Source organism: Hetaerina americana, unplaced genomic scaffold (genome assembly GCF_022747635.1).
Source record: "Hetaerina americana unplaced genomic scaffold, ioHetAmer1.1.p SCAF_11, whole genome shotgun sequence".
Classification (NCBI taxonomy): Eukaryota; Metazoa; Arthropoda; class Insecta; order Odonata; family Calopterygidae; genus Hetaerina; species Hetaerina americana.
The window spans coordinates 3,199,557-3,221,535 of NW_027286181.1; the positions used below are offsets into that span (position 1 = coordinate 3,199,557).

Genomic DNA, 21,979 nt, shown 5'->3' on the forward strand with positions numbered 1-21,979 from the left:
ATGTCTAAGTCTTTCAAGCTTATTCCGGAGTTAAAGGTATGGCGTATTATCGCTTATTTTGCCTTCAATATATGTGATAATAATTATATTTTCTCGCAACGTAGGAGTTAGACAGCTTACTGAGGTGTGGGATTTGCTATGACTACATGAAGAATACGCTGATTACATCATGCTCTCACAATTGTACGTGAACTCTGTTTGCCATTATTCTTATCACGTTAATAACGTAACATTATTTTCTAACGTTAATTATTAAATTTTCAGATTGTTCTTACTGTATTCGTAAGTCAATGCAGTACAAACCGCAGTGTCCAACATGCTTTAAAGAAGCAACTGAACCTCAACTCCGTAATAACAGATTAGTTGATCAGTTTGTAGGCCTGTATGAAAAAGTGTGTGAAAAAATTGAAGACTTTGCATATGATAGAGTTCAAATATCCGACAGCAGTGTTCTCATAGGAAAGAATATGGTGGCGAGGGATCCTGTTACTCCGCTAGCAAGTAAGGAAGTTATAGACATGATGGATGAAGTTCCCGATGAGAAAGCTACTAAGATTAAAATTTCTGTTCCGGATATGTTTACACCTCGGAGAAAGCCGAAAAAACCTCCCCCTGCAATTGTGGAGCAAGTTAAACTAGTTCCATGCCCTGTCTGTAATGTTGATATTCCTGAAAGGAACATTAACGTTCACCTTGATAAATGTTTGGCCAAGTCGAAAGAAATACCTCAGGAAAGGTGAGTGTTGGTTGAGGGGGCATATTGAGTTGTGATATTGATCTTCATTAGTAGTGAAGATTCTGAGCAAGTCCAGTTATTGAGTTGATTTTTTGGATGAAAATTAACTAGGATAAGTATTAATTTATAGTACGTTACTTTCGTGGGTACATTCAAAATAAAAATATCAAGTTTTTACTCTAAACCCTATAGTGTTTCCGAACGGATGTTTTGTTTTGATCATGTTGCCAACGGTATTTTTATGCATTATGTTCAAGCGTATCAACAGAGGTTGACCGTCGAAAGCCTTTGCCGAAACTAGTCTACCCACTTCTACAGGAAAAAGATTTAAAAAAGAAACTGAAAGACCTGGGCCTCAGCACCCTTGGAGATAAGAAAGCTCTAGTTAACCGCCATCAAAGGTATAGTTTACGTGGCATTTGTGCTCTAAATTTGTGATGTTATGGTCATTTTAGTATTCCTTTTGATTTAGGTATATAGTGCTCTATAATTCTGAGTGTGATTCGTTGAATCCTCGTCCTGTTCCTGAAATTGTGGAACAAGTAACCAATGAAGAGAAACTAGAGAAGAGGATAGCACCAAGTGGGAACTCATTTGCACCAACAAATACAGTAAGTCTTCATATCAAATATTTTCTTTTTCACCATCAGCAATTGATGGCCCTTCCAAAATATATTGAAAATGCCACCCGGTGAGGAGTTAGGAAGAAAAATTCCTTCTTCAACCATATATAAGGCATTGATCAATGAAAGAAAACAACGGTCAACATTTAGTATTCATTTCAAGGCTTCATAACGCCTCATATAGTGTATTAATCCTGCCAACTTTTCTTTCTATTCATGAAAGTGATGTGGAAAACGAAATATAAAATTGTTCTATCTGAATTAGGGTTGGATTTCAATATTTTGATTTTTAGAATTTATTTTAGATTTAGATATCTAAATATCTAAATCTTTATTTAAAAAATTTCTTTCTGCTATTTTTCAAACTCTCCCATTTCAGTGTATCCAACATTTCCGTGACACTATCTGTTCTTTTGTACCTTCCGAGCGCATATCTTGCTGTCTTTCTTTGAACTTTTTCTTTCTTTTTAATATGTCCCTCCTCATATGGATCCCATACTATGGACGAGTATTCTAGGATAGGGCTAACCTTATATGATTTTTCTTTTGTGTCTATGCAACTTCCTTTCAAATTTCTCGTTACCCAATGAAGTACTTTGAATGCCTTCCATGTCACATTATCTACTTGGACTCCTCAGCCAACATCCCTTGTTAAGTAAATGCCTAAATATTTGCAATGACTGCTACATGGGGCTCTTTCATTAAAGAGGGTATAAATATCCCTTTTGTGCATTTTTTTATTTGAAAAATTTACATGCTTACTCTTACTGACATTAATGCCCATATTATTATTTGTAACCCAGTCATCAAGGCGATCAATGTCATTTTGTAGTATTATGCCATTATTTACATGCTCTACCCATCTGTATATAATGCAATCAGCAAAGAGTCTTATTCAGGAAAGTAAATTGTTGGGTAGATTACGTAAATTGGGAAGAGTAATGGCCCTAGAATACTGCCTTGTGGAACTCCTGCTATAATGTTTGCCTCTTTTGAAAATGTATCCCCTATTTTACTCATTGAATACTGCCGGTAAGAAAATTTTTTATCCATTGCTTTACCCTCGAGTCCAATGGTAATGACTCCAACTCTAACAATAATTTATCATGAGGCATTCGGTCGAAAGCTGCCAAAAAATCAACGATTACTGAATCAACATCCTTATTTCCTTTATCTATTGCACTGCCAATATATTGGCTTAATCCCTAAAGCTATGTTTCACACGAATGTCCCATTCTAAACCCATGTTGGTGTTCGAATAGCCATGTATCTCTTGTCCACCATTCCCGAAAGTCCTCAGCGATTCCTTTTTCCCATTAATTTGCAAACAACTGATGTTATGCTTACCGGTGTATAATTCTTGGCTATTGTTTTATCCCCTTTCTTGAAAATTAGGGTTAATGTTTGCTTTTTTCCAATCATTAGGTAAGGCATCATTATTTAAAGTTACTTTGAATAGGTGAATCAGGTACAAAGCTATTACAGTATCACCCAGTTTTAGAATGTCAATTGATATATTATCCAGTCCCGCACAAATTGAAAAGGATGGTGGAAAAAAGATTTTTGGTTGAAGAAATTCTGGTTCTACATTGGAATTTTGGGGCCATGCCCAGGAAGGGTGACATTCAATTGAAGATTTGCATGTACAAAATGGACAAAAAGATTCAAATCTGTGATTTTAATGTTCATAAAAGAAATTATGATTTTTTTGCTAATAAAGGTTTTAATTCTATTGCTGTTGTGTTGCTATCAATCCATAACTTAAGGACATTTTACCAAGAAAGAGGGAAAGTGCTTAAAATTGAACCCCAAGTATTTACCATCACTTTTCTAACTCCCTTATGAAAATGACACCATCATATTCATCGGGATTCCATTCCCTTCCCGATTCCTCACTCCACACCTGACACCGGAATAATTTCGCGTGGTTGGTGGCCGCGATATCATTGGTGGGAACGTAGCACAGAGTGAGTGAGTAGTATTCGGTTAATGAGTCTTTTATTTAACCCTTAACAAGCAATGGGGCTCAGGGAGTAGGGATGAGTGAGCGGGGCAAGGCTGAGCATCTCTGGTGTGGTCATAGGCTCGATCAACGGACTCAGAGGCAGGGTATCAAGTGAGGAAGGGGTAAGGAATGGGGGTCGGGTCGTCAGGATAAGTGCAGGGAAGGGCTGGGCGTCTCTGGTGTGGTCGTAGGCTCGACCGACGGACTCAGAGACAGGGTAGCAGGTGAGGAATGGGTTCCTGCTCCAGGAGCATCTCGCTTTATATAGCATCGCGCCTTCGGGGAGAGGGACTTCAAAGTAGCTACATAGTAGCTACATTGTAGCAACAAGGGAATTGGGTAGCAGACATAGTCTTGCCTTGGTTTCCGAGAAACCCGCACTACATCACAATACATTGTCTGGTATGCTTGGGGAGAGTTAACCAATAGTGTGGGGTTCCGAGAAACCCACACTACATCATTGGAGGTAAGGGATGAAAAACAAAATAAAATAGGTTATGATACATTTGGAATGTTTCAAATTATGTTAGTTTTTAATGACGCATAGGGAAGTTGAGGGTGAATTTCTGTCACCAAATTCCATGAACCTCGTGATCATTTGGGCTGTTATATAGTTAAATATTTAATCCACTTGTTCCATCGGGAAGATGATTTTTAGTCTATTTATACAATTTTGAGAGGAAGTAATGTTGTGGCTCCAGTATATATAATATAAAATCCAATAAATCGAGTACATATTTTTTTCTATCCTCCCCTCTGTTATGAATCTGCTAGCTAAAGCTTTTGAAATGATACAGTGGGTACATATTAGAATTCATTGGTCACTTTCTTGTTCCAATGCCAAGGCACTGATGTATTTTCAAATGTTGTCTCTTATTTCAGTGGCTGTCAGTTGATAAGAAGACGGATAGTAAATTAATTGAAGTGGCACAGAAAAAATACTGTAAGTACAGATGTTAATGCCAAACCAAGAGTTAAAACTATGTTTATCAATTTATTTTGAAGCAATTTTTTCTGCCATGCCTGACACAAAGTTGATACATGTTGGATAGAGATATTATGGTTCATTTTTTATGCTTATGATTTCAATTTTTGTAATTAAGAGAGTTGGTACTTTGATGCATGCTTGGTGTCCCAGAATTATTGTAAAAAAAAGTTACCCACTACGTATAGGAATCGTGGCCTTAGCATTGCACTAAAGCTAATTACTAATTTTCTTATTATTTCAGTGAATGAGAATAAAAATAGTTTTGCTGCTTTGGTTGAACAGATAAAGAAAAAGAAGGAAGAGAAAGATGCAACAAGGTCATTAAGTGAGGATGTGAGTTATAGAACATATTAACATATACCTTATTAAGTTAATTATGTCTTCACTTATGAGTATTGTTCAATATTTTATTGAAGAACCTTTTTATTTTGTTGCCTCTCCTGATTATTAATATTATAAAGTTTGCGTCGAGCATTAAAATGTTAAGATCCTTCTGTGCATAATATGCACAGAAGGATCTAAATGAGAATTTTAATTGTATGGATCGCAAATATGTTTTTGTATTATAGACTTTTATTATGCATTACACTTTTATCATGGCAAATAAAGCTGACATACTACTGAAAATAATTGTTATGCTTTTGCATATATGTATATGAATGAATGGCATTCTTAATTATCAAGTGAGAATCTATTAGTGTGGGAGGGTGGTGATCGGGAACTGAAAACAATAGAATGTATGCATCATATGGATAAGAAGTGATATTAGCTCTATGATGAAATGTATTTTGTTCCCATGTTCACAATATGAATAAGAAAGAAGCCGTTTAATTTTTAACATCCCATCAATATCTCCCGTTATAATCACTATGCACAATGTTTGTACAAGTATTTAGTAAGCTGATAGAATTAATAGGTTCAATAATCATAAGGGATTGTTGTAAATCAAGGGAGATTAATGTGCTTGGAGCTTGATCATCTATGTATTCATATAATATCTAGCCTTATGGAAAGAATGACTGGTTCAACATACATATTATTAATGTGAATTATGTTCCTGTCAGTTCCTTGTATGCTAATAAGTACTTATGGGCCCATATTTCTTATAAGTCTAATTCATAGATGGAGGAGGGCATGGGATCCCATTTAGGAATGGTGAGTATTTGTGTGTCACTTTGTATAATTGTGTGGGAATTTTTCATGGGCCAAGCAGTTATTCTTTCCGTTACTGTTTAGTTCATAAATGAAAGCTTTCTAAGAGGGATCCCAGCATTTGATGTATGCTCAAAAATGTTTTCCTAATAACAAGAACTTATGCCTCAACAAAACACATGGTATAATAGTTTTGTATCTGCATTATAGGGTAGCAAATAGTTTTATTTTACAAACTGTGAGGATCGGTCACCAGACTAAGACTCTCCATGGAGATAGGTCCACACTGATGGATTTTGTTCCATTACAAATTGCACTGTTCCCTTGTTGCCAGTTGAACAATTAATGATCTTTTTAGACATTTTGTATTCCCTGAAAGGAAGACATAGTGGGCTATCATCAAAGCATCCTTGTACCACAGAGCCTCAATTAAGAGATTCTTGTAACTTTCTTTTTCATAAATGTTTTTAGAACCCATCCAGTTCTACTCCAAAACCTTCCAAGGTGGGAGGCCAAGGAACAAGTGAAGTGATCGTGCATCATGGTGCTCTTGACTCTTCTGATGAGAGGTGTTCATCGCCAGAAATATGCATCTTACCTCAAGATGAGGACAATGTGGGAGGTGGGAAGAATATTCGATCATCTCTTGACCTCTTTGAGACCTCCGCTTACAGCCCCTTAAGATTGTCTGGGAGGAGGCCATCACATCAACTGCGAAGACCTCTTGCTTCCCCGGTCAAGCCCGGACCATCAGGGAAGCGGGTTCAATCTCCCGTCAGTCCAGAACCAGCCATGGGGCATCGCTTTGGGCCCTCTTTGCCTGGGCCCTCAAGAAGGGCTTCCGGGCACTCCTCCCTGGACAGCTTCCCATCGACGCCTCCCAAATCAGAGGAGGAAGATTTTCTTCCCAGATCGAATCATGGAGCAGTTGGCTCCCCTGGCCCTCCATCAACACCCTGCCGCTCTTCTCCTATTGTCTGTCAGTTTTCCCCCAACCTTGGGGCCAGATATCAACCCAGTGACCACGAGAGGACTCCATCACCCAATGAGTTCGTCCACATACTGTCGAGTCCAGGTGTTCCCTCACCCCCAGTTCTTCGCAACAAGCGCCGGAGGATTGCAATGAGATCTTCATTGCTGACCAATCATCCTGTGGTAGAAGATGGTGTTTTTGAAGGTGAAGCCATAAAGTTTCCTTATGTATTCAGCTATTTAGAAATTTCATTGCAAATGCAATGTCAGCTAATGGTCCATGATCCAATAAAGCTGTTTGGATTTACAATTTCCATGAAAATCCTTCCATGTTCCTTGGTTTTTCCAGTCTTAGTAATCACTTTGTTTATGAAAGAAAAATATTTAGATGTAGATTTACTGAGTAAAATTATGGCTATTGATAAATGAAAAGAAAAATTAAATACTCTCTGCGAAACTTGAATGACTTATCTCAAATCTTCAAGTCTTCCTCTGAACTCTGAAAATGTCTTAAATATGTTGAAACCAGTCAGACAGTATGTTATTAGATCGAATATTATAAAACTTTTATGTTTTTCTCATCATCAACCCTAATTAGGGTTATATTTGCAGTAAGTCAACGAAATTGAGGCAATTCAGGTCACAGAACATTAAAAAATCTTTGAATTACATTGAAACTGTGTTTGTAGGACTACTAGCCTCTTGAGTACTCATGCCATGTGCATCATTCCCTGCAGTTATGGTATTCTACTGATCACTAATGGCGCATTTTTACCAGAATGCCACAAGTGAAACCAAAGCCTAGCCTCGACTCAAGTATCACTTTCTCGTTTCTGATTAATCTATTATATCTTTAGAAAGGCCTTCCTAGATATCCATTAGCCAATAGCCTTTGCCCCAGCCCAGTATACCATTGCCTTTGCCCTACCACTAAGGGAAATATGCCGCAAGCTGGCACATCAGGAGTCCATTTCATTTTGTAATTAGGTTATTGATTAATTTATAATTATGTGGTGGGCTTAATGTTAAGGAAAGAATATTTGAAGAATTCATCTGAAAATTGTCCGCAGGGATATAGACTATTGATATTTTATGAAGATTTTGAGTATTGCACTGCCTAATGCATGTTATTATTATTTATTATTAGGTAATCTACCAGTTAAGGTAGGTTTTTGGATGGACTTAATTACTAATTAAATAATTTGTGGCCCCTAGCAAAACACAACATCCTACTCTACATCAGGTTCTACTTCAGCTCTGAGTACTTTCTTCCTCCCTTCATCCTGTCCAACATCCCTATCCTGTCCCTTCCCTTTCCTCGTTTGCCCAACATTCTCCCCTCCATTACAGTCTTCAACATCCCACTGCTGGTCAACACCCCCCTCATCCACTTTTTCTGCCTCCATAGGATTTCTCCCAACAAACCCCTCTCTTCGCCCACCATACCAAGTACTTCCTCGTTTGTTTTCTTCTCTGTCCATTTCACCTTCTCCATTATTCTCCACACCCACATTTCAAAAGCCTCCAGTCTACGTCTAGCCTCCTGCTTCAATGACCACGTTTCCGCGCCGTACATAGCTACGCTCCATATCAAAGTTTTTACGAGTCTTTTCTTAACATCCTTACTCAACGTCCCCGTTATCAACTCCCTCCTACTTGTGAAAGCCTCTTTGCCTGGCGCAATTCTTCTCCTTACGTCCTTACTACTTTGACCGTGTTGGTCCAAAACACTACCGAGATACGTAAACTGTTCTACCTGCTCTAGTTTTTGCCCTCCTATTTTAATGTTAAGCTTAGCCTTTTTCTTTCTAGAAAATCGCATAACCTTTGTTTTATTAATATTGATTCTCATCCCATACCTGTCGCACTGAATTTCCAATTCACTAAGCAATGCTTGCAACCCCTTGGCTGACTGACAAACTAAAGCTTGGTCATCACCAAACCTAACTGATTTTACGAATTCCCCGCCCACCTTCATTCCTCCCTCCAGTTCTTCCCATGCCTCTTTAATCATTTCCTCTGCATACAGGTTGAACAGCAACGGTGATAATGGGCAACCTTGCCTTACATCTCTTCCTAACACTGCCCAACCGGACTCCCCGTTCCCCACTCGTACCTGAGCAGTCTGAGACATGTACAGGTTGCGGATTAGCCTCCTTTCCCTCCAATCTATTCCTATTTTCTGCAATATACTTATTAGTTTTTCCCAATTCACTCTATCAAACGCTTTTTCGAAATCTACGAAACAGGCAAATACCTCCTGGTTGTGTTCTATATTCCTCTCGATTAATAATCTCATTACTGCAATGGCATCACGCGTACCTCTCCCCTTCCTAAACCCAAACTGATCATCCCCTAAGTAATCATTTGCCCTACTCTCTATCTTTTTGTTTATGATCCTGAGAACAACTTTAGCTGCGTGGGATATCAAAATTATCGTCCTGTAGTCCTCACATGATGTAGCCTTTACCTTTTTCGGAATAGGAACTAAAACTGATCTCACAAAGTCTTCCGGCCATATTCCTTCCTCGTAAATACTACGAATCAGCCCATATAGCCTCTTCCTCCCACATTTTCCTAAGCCTTTCAGAAGTTCCTCTGGAATTTTATCCACCCCCACGGCCTTATTTAGTTTTATCTCCCTTAGTGCCCTTTCTATCTCATCGTCGAGTATGCCTGGACCTAAGCTATCTTCCTCTACGTCATGTTCCTTTTCTATGTCTAACTTTGTTGGTCTAAGCTCTTTACTATACAGTTCTTCTATATACTCCTTCCATCTATCTTGGATCTTTCCTGCGTCAACTATTACCTTACCCGCCTTATCTCTAACTGTTGGCATAGCTCTTCCTTTCTTACTTCCCGATAACGATTTAACTTTGCTGTACAGCGCACCAATTTCACCCTTCCTCTGCAGACTTTCCATATCCTGGCACTGCGTCTTCCACCATGCTTCTTTTGCTTTATTTGTTGCCCGCCTCAATTAATTGTTTAATTCTTTGTACTTCATTTTGCCTAATTCTGTATTTACATTCTTCCATTTCCTCCACTCATCCATCTTTGTAATCATCTCATCCGTGATCCATAGTTTCCTAGTCCTTTTAGCATTAACGGTTCCAATAGTGTCTTTTGCAGCTTTAGACAACCCTTTCTTGATACTTTCCCATTTTTCTTCGATAGTTATAAGCCCTTTACCATCCTCCATGATTTTCTCTACCGCCTGTTTGTATTCCTTCCTTTTAACCCATTTAATGCTTCTACATTCCATTTTCTGACTCGCCGCCCCTGCCTTATCTTTTTGAAACGTACGCTACATTTCATAACAACTAAATTGTGGTCAGAGTCCGCATCCGCTCCCGGGAAGCTGTGCGAATTTATCACACTGTTCCTAAACCTGTGTCTAACCAGGATATAATCTAGCTGATACCTTTCTGAGTCACCTGGCATTTTCCATGTATACCTGCGTCTTTTGTGGTGTCTAAACCAAGTGTTGGTGATGACTAACCCCTGTCTCCTGCAGAACTCAACTGCTTTCTCCCCGCGGTCATTCCTCTTGCCTAAACCGTAGTCTCCGACCTCGTCACCATCTCTTCCTTCGCCTACCGTCGCATTCCAATCCCCCATCACTATCAAATGTTTCCCTGCAGGAACACATGTGATTATGTCCTCTAACTGATCGTATATCCTATCAACCTCTTCTTCCTTATGGTTGCTCGGTGGCATGTATACCTGAATAACAACCAAGTTCGTCGGTTCTGCTTTTATCTCTACTAGTAGTATTCTGTCTGTTACCTGCTCTATGTTGACTACGCTTCTTCCTACCTCTTCATTTAATACTATGGCAACCCCTCCTTGGCTCTCGTCCCTGCCGCTGTATATTATTCTATAGTTATCACTCCAGTAAACCCCGCTATCTTTCCATCTCACCTCGCACAGACCTAAAATATCGATATTTCCCCTTTCCATCTCTCGCTTGATATTCTCCAGTTTACCTGTCCTCATCATTGTCCTAACATTCCACGTTCCTATTTTAACTAATTTGGTCTTCTTCTCCTGCGTCTTCTGTCCTGCTGCTGCCGGTTTTCCCTTGCAAGGGTTTCGTGGAATGACCACCGCGGAAGCCTTGCCTCCCCCGCTGCCAGGCACGACACACGGCCGATTGGGCCGAGCTCCGTAGTTGCCAGGACTCAAAATCTCTATATTGTCCATCATGTTAATCTTGGGAATGATAATTGAGGTGGTTTCCCATTGCCTTCCTCAATAGTGTTTTTAACGTGACACCATCACTTATTGGCCGCCCCACTGGGGTCAGACAACATTGCAGCCGCCTCACTGAGGAACAGACGCTGTGTGGACTACCTTTCGTCTGGCTCCTAACCTTCGACCTATCTGGCATGGGTGACCCTACCAGGAGCAATAATTATTACTCCCGCCAGCACAGCTCTTGTGGTCATCGGAACGCACAAGCCCTTCCACCACGTCAAGGTTGTAGTCCGAGGAGGGCTAATATTGTAATAACTCATCCTTGTTGGAAATGGTGATATTTGTCAGGCTGGAAATAACTTTGAATGCTCAAAACTCCATAGCTGAGTATGAAATGAACTCTATCACTTGGTATGAAAGAAACCAGATTTATATGTAGCCTCTTTAATGTTTCCATAAGAGATTTTTAAAATCTAAATTCTAGATCATATCCATGTCATTTTGCAGTAGTGATGTACTCAGTTTGGCATGTTACCTGTGTTATTACTAAATGTGTTGAAGTTATAACAGATAATCCTTCTGAGGAAATAATGTAATTATGCTCAAAAAAATCATTTATCAGACATGCAGCTTTTTGGTTTTTCGCAATCATGACTCCTCGGTGATTTTGGAAGTTGGGTTTTCATTGAAATACAAATTACTTGATTGAGTATTTTTTAGTTTGCATAATACAAGGTGTGTAATTCTTTTCAATTTATATGTGGAGGAAATGGTGAGGAAGTCATGAAAGTAGCTGGAGACAGGAATGGAATTAATTTGAGAGTGAAGTGTTTAGGGGTACTCATCAAATCAAATAGATTTGTGGAGTGGAGAATCAAGGATTAAGTCAGCTAAAGGTTTAAAATCATTAATTTTGCATTGCAGGATCAGTGTGATAGGCAATGGCTGAAAATTGATCATAAGAAAATGTAGGCATGAGATGCTCAAGAAATAGGAAGGTTAAGGTAAACATTAAAACTGGGGACATAAGTTAGAAAATTTAGTTTAGTTCACTTATTTAGAAAGTCTGTTAGAAGGGTGGGCAAAGCTGTAAGGTCATCAAAAGAAGAATTTCATTAGGTGAAGAAACTTTCATAAAGAGGTGAGAATCGGTTGGAGACAATTAAAGTGAAGATCTAAAGAAACTGCTGGAAAATACTTAAGTATGGAGTGTATTTTTATATGACTCTTAAGCTAGTCATTTAGGTGAGATGATAAGGGTAGATTGGAGACTTTTGCGATGTTGATATGGAGAAGAGTGGAAAAAGTGAAATAGAAAGAGAGCAATCAATGGGTTTCCGCCAATGGTTAGGATTAGTATTTCAGATTGTTATTTTCTATCTTTCAAATCTGAATGTGCAAAAATTATTGACGCCTCAAATTCATTTTGATGATCTACCATTTGCAGATGTATGGAAAAAATGCTCTTGGATCAAATTGATGACTCCTAAATGCCCTGCTTAAGTGATAGCTAAGGACAAATGTCAAGGGTTGTTGTGGGTTGTTTTCTAAGGGTAAAATGATGGACAAGCACAGGACAAAGAGACAAGACATAATGCAAATGTGATGGAAATGTGGGAGTGGCCAACATTTTTTACCATCTTCCTTCACCCACAGACTCCCTTCTCAGTCATGTCTCAAGTAAATTTTTCTCCCCCCTTTCCCTGGGGTTGAACAGATGTTAAATAGTAATAAATACAATGCAACAATTTCAGAGTAAAAATCATTCGCCTTGACTGGGATTCGAACCCAGATCCCTCAATATCCGGTCGACCGGATATTGAGGGATCTGGGTTCGAATCCCAGTCAAGGCGAATGATTTTTACACTCTGAAATTGTTGCATTGAAATGCACATTAGCGGATGACTCCGTTAAAAGTTACTGTTGCGGCATCTCCCGCAGTTTCTTTGGAATTAATAATAAATACACCTCATTCTTAGATATTTATTGATTTTGGCTTCCATTCACTCCTGTTTAGGGAGGAAGTCGGCAAAGGAAATTGATTTGCAGCTGCAACACCATCTCCAAGATGTTAAGAAACAGTCTACTAATGGAAGGAAAAGGGTAAGCCGAGAATGAAGCCTTTCTCTTTTGTGTCACTTATCTGTGTTACTCGAGTCCATTTTCATGAGGCTGTACTAGATAATGCCAGTGTTTAATGGATAATGGTGCCATGTATGTTGTGTTTTGAATCATTGTATCGTCGCTCAGTTCATTTGTGGTTTACTCATGCTGTTTAGACTTGAAAATATGAGATAATGGCAAGCTAATCCTTAAAGTAAAGCGGTGATTGAGAAGGAATTCCTGTTTGCATATGAAGTCATTGAGACAGCTACTAATTTAAAGCTAATTGAAATAGGAATTACGTTTTGAGTGTCAATAGGATTCTTGTTAGGTCTGTAAAATTAGAGGTAGAAGGAAAGGTCATGGTGAGAAGTTTCTTTTGCAGATAATTTCAGATGTACGAATCAGGGCTCATTTAACTCGGTTTATTTGGATGATTGGCTCTGATTGCATCTTATTGTGTGCCCACCTTTCTACAGGTCAAATTCATTGTGAAATTTCATACATATTCCAAAAAACTTGATTAAATATTTAATAAAAATGCAGAGGAAATCTGCCTAATATTTATATAATGAAAATAATATATGTGGTATGATTTATTTATTTCTATAATAAATTAAGAAGATAAATTACTAATAAATCTATAAATCGTAAAGAACTTTATTCTTTATAATAAATAGTTATGCATTAATGTTGTGATTAAATTGGTATATTTTACAATTATTATACACATACAATTACAATTATTATACAAACATTTAACGTGTTTGAAAGGTTCTTGGAATCATCCCAAGATGTCAACCCTAGCACAATGAGTTTCCTATTTAGTGATAGGTAATCTTTTATGTGTAAGCATGTAATGCGTCGGTGCTCTGGGAAGAGATATGAGTTGCAGGCACCTCTCTGTTATTGTTCGGGTGTAGTGATTTGTGAAGATCGAGAAAAATGAGATTCGAGCGGTGATTAAATACTGCGTAAAGAAAGATATGAAAGCAAAGGATATTCATGCCAACTTTCAAATCACTCTGGGGGACTCTGCTCCTTCATATTCAGTTGTTGCCAAGTGGACAAAAGAGTGTTTGGTTGCGACATCTTAGATGATGATCCGCGTTGTGGCCGACCAAAATGTGCCACTACCCCAGAAGTTATTGCAAAAGTGCATAAAATGGTCATTGCGGATCACTGACTGAAAGTGTGAGAAATCACTGAAGCTAAAGGATGTCATCTCAATGGGCATATCACATTTTATCAGTGGAATTGCATGTAAGAAAAGCATCTGTATGCTAGATGGGTGCCACAACTCTTAACGCAGGTTCTCAAACAAATCAGAATGGAAATTTCCAAACAATATTTGACCCATTTTAAGTGCAACCAACAAGATTTTCTATGCCAGTTATTGACGAGAAATGAAACTTGGGTCCACATCTATGCCCCAGAAACAAAACAGCAGCCAAAGCAGTGGAAAAATTTGTATTCACCGCCACCAAAGAAAGCAAAGGCAGTATGGTCGACTGGAAGGTGATGGCTTCAGTTTCCTGGGATGTGAAAGGGATTCTGCTTATAGGTTATCTTCCCTCTGGTCAAACAATTATTGGGCAATACTACACTAAACTCTTAGAACAACTATGGCAAAAGATACATGAGAAAAGGCCAATTTTGGCAATGAAAGGAAGTCATCTTTCATCAAGACAAGGCACGGCTACACACGTGTGTCATTGCCATGGCAAAAGTACATGAACTAAGATACGCATTATTGCCACACTCACCTTGTTTGCCTGATTTGGCTCCATCTCTTCCCCAAGCTCAAAATGTTCCTTAGTGGATAGAGATTCTCGTCAAACAAAGAACTTGCAGCCGAAGTTGAAGAGTATTTTGCAGGGCTGAAGGAATCTAATTTTTGAGATGAGATGAAGACATTGGAGCATCACTGGACCAAGTGTATTAGTGTACAGGGAGACTAAATTGAAAAATAAAAAAGTTTGATTGAGGTTTGAGGACGTTTGTTCCTATTCCATTCCGAGAACTTTTCAAATTACCCTTGTATTTTAATCGTGCATGCATCATCTATACACGTACATACATATCAGTATCTATACATACATATCATGCATCATGTGTTAATGATTTATTTCATCATACATATTCTATGTATAATAAAATGCTGTTTCATGTGCAAATAATTCACTGATTAAATTAATGCCAGTATTGGAAACTGTAGAAGCCTTCTGCATTGAAAATAACGGTATTTTTGTAAAAGCAGAATCATATGAGAAGATTGTAATTTTAGGAATGAAAGAAATACGATTGACTCATAGATGCTTGTAAAAATTTAATTTCAGCCATCATTAAATATCTGTTCCAATATTGGCTTGGCTTTAAATGTTAGATGCTCATAATTATAATATTAATGATTATGTAATGAATTATTTTTCTTAATTGATATTAATATATTAAATACTTCTTAATTAAAAATAATTAATTCTGGCATGTTTATCTTTTTCCTGTTCAGGGTCGACGAAAGAGATAAGAAATCATCTATTCAGAATGGATTGTTTTTTAAAAGAATGAGGGAAGCAGCGAACATTGAGCGTTTCAATAAAAAATGTGACGGTATCACCTGTGAATCTGCTCATTAGTAATTGGAGAGAGTCAAGTTTGAAATATGGGCAAGATGGGCACTCAAGGATAATACATACATATAATCAAACTTTGTGCATTCATCATGCTATAACAGTAATCATTCAAGTGTTTCTTGTCCCAGTTATCATTGAATATCAATTTTTTAAATGAAATTTATCATTATTTTAATATCACTCTATTTAAATGAAAGGTATAGATTTTATATATAGATATGTATATACATATTTTGATTAAATGTTTTAACTTCATTTGAACTGCAGTATTGATTGATGATCAAACACGTTTTCCTCGAATATGTGTAACCAACTGTCCTTGATATCTGGTGATTATGCAAGTACCATTTTCTAAGTTATGGTGTTGTGTGAAATCATGTCAAATTTTGAAGGAAATTGAGAAGAATGGTTTTCATCCTTTTGATATTATCTAAGGTGACTGTCTCAGATTTTTTAATAGGCTTTAATTGGACTACAACCTGGATGTGGTGGAAGGGCTTCCCCCTTAAAGCTGTGCTGGCAGAAAAAATTATATTTGCTATTGGTAGGGCCACTATTGCCGGATAGGTGAAAGGGTAGAGCCAGATGAAAGGTCATCATCCACTCAGCATCTTTTCCTTAAGTGAGGCAGCTGCAAAGTTCTATGACCCCAGTGGGCTGCCGATTGTGTGATGTTGTCATGGTAAATACACTATTGAGAAAGGCTACAGGAAACCATCTCAAGTGCTTTTCCCTTGAATTAAATAATTGGCACTAAAGAGGAAAGGGGTCGTGGCAACTAAGGGACCATTGCAAATTTAGTTTGTATCTATTTTTACCTTTATGCAAGGGCAAATGCATTTTTTGGTCAAAAAATGCAAAAAAAATGCATAGTCACCAAGGTTTTCATATCTTTAACGATTTTTTATATTTTTTGCTCGGAGGCTCCAGGAAATCGTATATGAAATTTATTTGCTGATATTAAAGTGAAATATTTTTCTAGGTATTGAGAAAAAAAAGCCCAAACAATTTAAATCATCCTAAGTACAGAGCAAAAAATTCCATGGGCAAGGTTAAAAAAATTCAAGTTGTTAAGGAAAAGACTAAAGTTATTGGCAGAGTTAAAAAACAAAGTTTCAAAAAAAAAAACAAGTAATAACATGTTTTGAATCAAGAGATGCAAAGCAGGGACATGCTGCCATGCCGTGCCAATAATGGCATGACAGCATGCAGTAAAGTGACAAGACAATGTTGTATCATGATGGCTTCCAATGAATTACTTCTCCACAGCATGCTTGACGTTGTTCTTTGATGTATTCAGTGTTCCCGATGGAGCAGGTATTCTGGAGCAAATTGCTCTTTTTCCAAAAATCCATCACTATGCACTTTTTAATTCTAATTGCCAAGTGTCGCACCAGTGCTTTATAGCATTAATGTCATGTGATAAAGCTGATGTGTTCTCAGGATTACGGATAAAACCACTGCATCATCGGCAAAGAAATGTATCTTTCTAGTGACTACGGAGGCAATTTTGTTAAAATAAAAAAAGGAAAAAAAGGGCTCTGATAACACTTCCCTGGGGAATGCTTGAAGTGACATGTAGTGCATTTGAGCGAACCCCATACCCGGCCATTCAAAAAGTCTTTAATCAACCCTGGATTGGGATTCTCTTTCAAATTTTCCATTAACCTTCTTCTTTCGAATTTGTTTAACACTTTCCAAAATTCATTCCTGGCATTCGCCCTTGTAATCATAAGTGATCTCAGTCCTTGGAAGGAATTTGTTGTCTCCGGTGTAACTTTATGAAATTTACCCTACATATTGAAATGAAAGAAGTTATTTAATAATTCCATTCACACTAAACCTAGCTCCTAAAATGTGTGTGGAATTATTAGGTTACTCATTTCATTTCAATATGTTTAGACGGAATGTTCGAGGAAGCAGAAGGCTCTTGTTCGTGGACATTGTGAAGGAGAATTGCCACATGTATAAGATAAGAGAACAGCTGTGAGGTAGCAGTTAAGATCTGCTTAGGAGACTCATGATGACTATCAATTCAGAAATGAATGTCTCCAAATTCTACTGCACGCATAAATTCCTCTCTGGTCTACTGCTGGTTTAAACTCTCCGTCCCCTCCACTATTTCCATGGCAAACTTGCTCATTGTCTTCGGAGCTTTTGAAAGACTAATTAGAAGCCCTCAAGACAATGGTGAGTTATCAAAGTATTGGCAGAGCCTTACCCAGTGGATTTCTCCGGCAGATCAGCAATTTCTGTATTGCAGAAGTGGTTGCAAGCATTCAAAACTTGTTTGAATGACTCGAGAGATAGTTGAGGTGACTAGACTCACTTTGTGAAAATTTGTTAAGCCAAAGGAAGAATTAAAAGACTATGAGTTTCCACAGGAAAGAATTGATTACTGTTTGGATACACTTTGGATTCATCTGGATCTGTTTGCTCTCAGTCCATTTCTATTCTATTTATTGCTATCAGTTTATCTCTAGATGCACAATGTGACAATTGACATAATCTATTATCTTCAAGAGAGTCTGTCCATGTCATGAACTTTATGTTTGGTTCTTATCCAATTATTATCTTTGATAATATTAATCTACCTGCTAACAGTATGGTTTTTCATTTGCCCTTGCACACAAAATACTTGACTCCCAAACCCTAACACAAAATATCCTTGGTTTTATTTTTCTTTATAAGATTAAGGGTTTCTTGTACATAACATTTTGCCACCTTTTGTAGTATTCACATGAACTCTTTGGAAAATCTTACCTAAAACTTACTTATTATGAATGGAATGTTATGGTATAGTGTGTTTTTTTTAAGGAAATGTGCAGGTAACTAATGAAGAAGTATGTACTGGGTATATTGGGAGGGGAGAGAGGGTTCTTGGGAAATATCTAAGTAAGGCAAGCAGAGTTGAAGCAAAGCATTTTGGCTGGCGATGGAATATTAGAGAATTGTACTAAGGCGAGAACATTGGTCAGGTTAAGAAGGGGAAGGAATAGGATAGCCATGTTGGATGGAATGAAGGGGGGAGAAATAAAGGAATAGCAGAGAAACATATGCAGATAAACGTGGCAGAAGAGTATGATACATACCTTCTGACTTGAATACATTCCTACCATTCTCTTTAGCTAGAGAGGAAAAGAGTTATATCGGTTTATTTGCTTTCAAATTTGAAAGCATAAATAACATGCCAACAAATTAAAAATGGCTCATGCTTCCACTACATTATTTGTACTGTAACCTGTAACTTAACCTGAAATACATATATAAACTGGACTGTAAACCTGTTTTGTACCACTTAACCTATAGTTACTATAACCATCTATGAAGTGAGCTCCTGAAGATTCTTAGGCTCAAACACAAGAATAAACCTAATAAGATGATATTTAAGCCGCAATAAAAACACCAGCAGGTAAGAAACATTGGCAATATCAAAGAGAAACCCTGTAGAGCAGACAGGCTATCAACTAAACCCCAAAAGATTCCTTTCTTCCCTCGGGCTCAGTTCAAAACCACAAAACAATGACAAAATGAATTAATGCATGCAGAATTTTATTTATTGTAGTGTGTGAGATGTCAACTTATGTCTCATTAGGTGTGAATGAAAAATGGTGGTTACTCTTAAAGATTGATTTCTAAGAGCTACTGAATAGTGTATCTTAAAAAGTTTGGTCTGGATAAGTTACGGGGTTAAGTGTAAACTAATGAAGGCATAATTCCCTTGATCAAATTTTATTATTTTACTATAGTGTCCATATTAAATGAGTTAGTAATTTTCCATACTTTATTATAAGGTGCAACGCATTTCACTGACTTGCGGCATCATCAGATTGCATGTTGGTGAAATACCTGTATGTAGTACCTCAACATTACGTCTGAAGAAAATCACAAACTCAAATTTGGACATCAAACGATTCTACGAAGTGAAGCCTGAAAAAGTGAAGTATTACAAAATTTTACATGAATAACGTATCAATATTATAATAAAATCTCAGTTATTTATGTACTAACAATCAATGATACACTATTGGCGACATTCGAAGCTTCCAAAAAATTATGTTTACTAGTTTTAGGCATGATTCATCATATTTTTATTCCCCTGTTGATTGCATTCGAAAAAGGTTTATTTGTTCATAGAAATGAATTTGTAGCAAAATATTAAGGAGCAAAGAACATTTCCTGATGCATTAGGTTTGAAAAATTGCATTCAAAAATACATGTTGATAACCTTCAAAATAATTAAAATTCCACATGTAATATTTGGATAGAGATATTTGTACTTGTTCATACTGCAAACACATGCTATGAGTACTATTGATGATGAGAATGATTGGGATTATTTTCCGATCCAAGCTAATGAATATTTTTGTTGATTCCTCAGAACTATGTCTCCCCTCACTATTTACATAAACCCTTCTAAAGTTTATGGTTGAAGTACACCCTGTTTTCTACAACGCTATTTAGGGCCTTTGGATTCAGAACGTCGCAGAGAGGTTCGACTGGAAAATTGTAGTAATAAGGAAATAATAAAAATGGCATCTTTAGATTTCATAAATATGGAGTGTTCAAGCTTAAAAAGAATATACACAAACTATTTTACACAAGTTCTTGTGCAATTTTAACCTCTGGTTTCTCTCCTTCACTTATATGCTTCCACAAATCAGAAAGAACTTCCTTACTATATTTGATGTCTTGGGAATTCTTTATAGGAACGACGCGCCTTTATCGAACAGCTGGATACTCAAATTTAATGCCCTATCTTTTCCAAATTGAATTAAATAACATACCACATCCAGTGAACGCGGATAAATTGCAATGCCCAAAGCTTTCATTACTAATGTAGAGTCACTTATGCACGTAGATAGGTCTTTTGTGGATACAAGCACTTATTAAAAATGCTTGGTCCTCTTTTGGCTAGTCGTTCCAAAAACCAAATAACATAGGCAATTACGTGATTAATGAGAGAAATATAGTAGATAGGGAGATATTGCTTTGTTAATAACATATTTAACTGCAACGCTCATTTCAGAGTGGCAAAGATATACATTCATCTTTAATTCTAAATTATATGTCCTTCTAGAGAAAATACTCGAGAACTATCGAGCGCGGTTTAAGGATGACCATGAAAACACGGTCAATAACGCCAGAACGTTTTAATCAATATAAAGTAAGCCCTGAGTAATTATTAACGCTATACACGTTTCTTGGACAATAATCTTTATTTAGCTTGCAAGACTAAGTCCTACGGTGATGATTTTTCAAAATTAATTTACGGTAGTTTGTTGCATTTCGTTTAACTTTTGTTTGTCGAATTCATTCCTGCAGATGGTGGGGTTGTTCCCGAATGATGGTACCCGGTTCAATTTGATTCAGTGTTCTAAGTTATCGGCTACGCGAAGTTGTTCCTTTTTCGTCATTTCACAAGGTAAAATAATGACTGGTTTAACGTGAATAAATCGGTATAATTCAATTACTAAATGAATATTTTTCTCGATTACCATAGAACACGCTTTTTGTAATTAAATGGCAGTCATGAACAACTGCCCTCTTAATCAATCCACCGCTAAACGCTCTTATCATGCTGTCAAGATCTCTCTTACCGTAGTGTGTCGGAGCTCGTACTAATTATGTGTTGATACTAATACGTAATTTTTAATGTTCTGTCGCAGTGTCTGAGAAGTCTCCGGCTTTGACACACCTCTTCGAAGTAGGCTGACGACGTGCCGTAGAGGCCTCGGATCACCCAAGTTTTAGTCTCCCGAGCTCATTTCATCGGAAAGATTTACCTCGGGAATCCCTCGCTGCTAATGTTACTTCACCTTCGGAATGGTAGTTTTAATTTCAGTTGTTTCTGTACATCGTATGCTGTCTCCTCTTAAATGGGTGCATTCACGCTTTATTATTAAGTGCTGTCATGTCTGATCTCCTTCGCTGTCACTGAAGCCCAATGTCTGAACTTTTGATTTCTTTTTTTTTTGTTAAAGTTTTTCTCTAGTTGGAGAAAACATAATCATTAAGTATCTGACATTAGTGTAAGGAAGTCAACAAAATTCGAGTCCTGCAATGCGAATTCATTGCAATGTGCATGGTGCTCTGTCAAATTTCCTGATTAGTGGTTAATATTTTTATCACGTGTACCCTCTGCTACCTTAATGCAAATCGTGTCTCTCATTTCTGATTTAACTCTCTGTGTGCGAGGTTAAGTGTAGCGTAGTAAAATTATTCGTGATGACTAATCATATTCCAGTATATCAGCAAATAAGGAATGAACATGTGAATTTGTTACTCAATTAAATTATTCATATCAATGTGAACCAGAACATATCACTTCATGCATGATCTTATTCATAACTTAAAAAGAAATGCCTGTCGTAGGAATGGTTTTCCGGTTTAATATAAGTTATTTTGATAGTTTAATCATTAAATTCAATTTGAAGGACCAGTATAATTTATCCGTCATTGTTAAAATGTAACTAAAATGAAACATTCAGAATCGTAACAAGATGATATTGGCTAAATCCTTTGGGGAATTAAAAATAATTTCTTAAGACAGACCTAAGTTCACTT

At 37.3% G+C, this 21,979-nt stretch overlaps 1 protein-coding gene across 1 annotated transcript; it reads left to right on the forward strand.

The window, feature by feature from the left end:
- Window positions 1-15,534, forward strand: LOC139701068 (E3 ubiquitin-protein ligase RAD18-like). The gene is made up of 10 exons (XM_071599643.1): window positions 1-36; window positions 105-183; window positions 265-736; window positions 994-1,137; window positions 1,209-1,347; window positions 4,247-4,307; window positions 4,594-4,685; window positions 5,976-6,681; window positions 12,694-12,779; window positions 15,289-15,534. Exons 1-10 carry the CDS (start codon window positions 1-3, stop codon window positions 15,304-15,306), a joined length of 1,833 nt encoding a protein of 610 aa, XP_071455744.1. The 3' UTR covers window positions 15,307-15,534.
- The last annotated feature ends 6,445 nt before the right edge of the window (window positions 15,535-21,979 follow it).

Coding starts and splice junctions, on each gene's coding strand:
- LOC139701068 (XM_071599643.1), top strand. CDS start 1: ATGTCTAAGTCTTTCAAGCTTATTCCGGAGTTAAAG. Junction 37..104: donor AGCTTATTCCGGAGTTAAAG/GTATGGCGTATT, acceptor CTCGCAACGTAG/GAGTTAGACAGCTTACTGAG. Junction 737..993: donor AAAGAAATACCTCAGGAAAG/GTGAGTGTTGGT, acceptor ATTATGTTCAAG/CGTATCAACAGAGGTTGACC.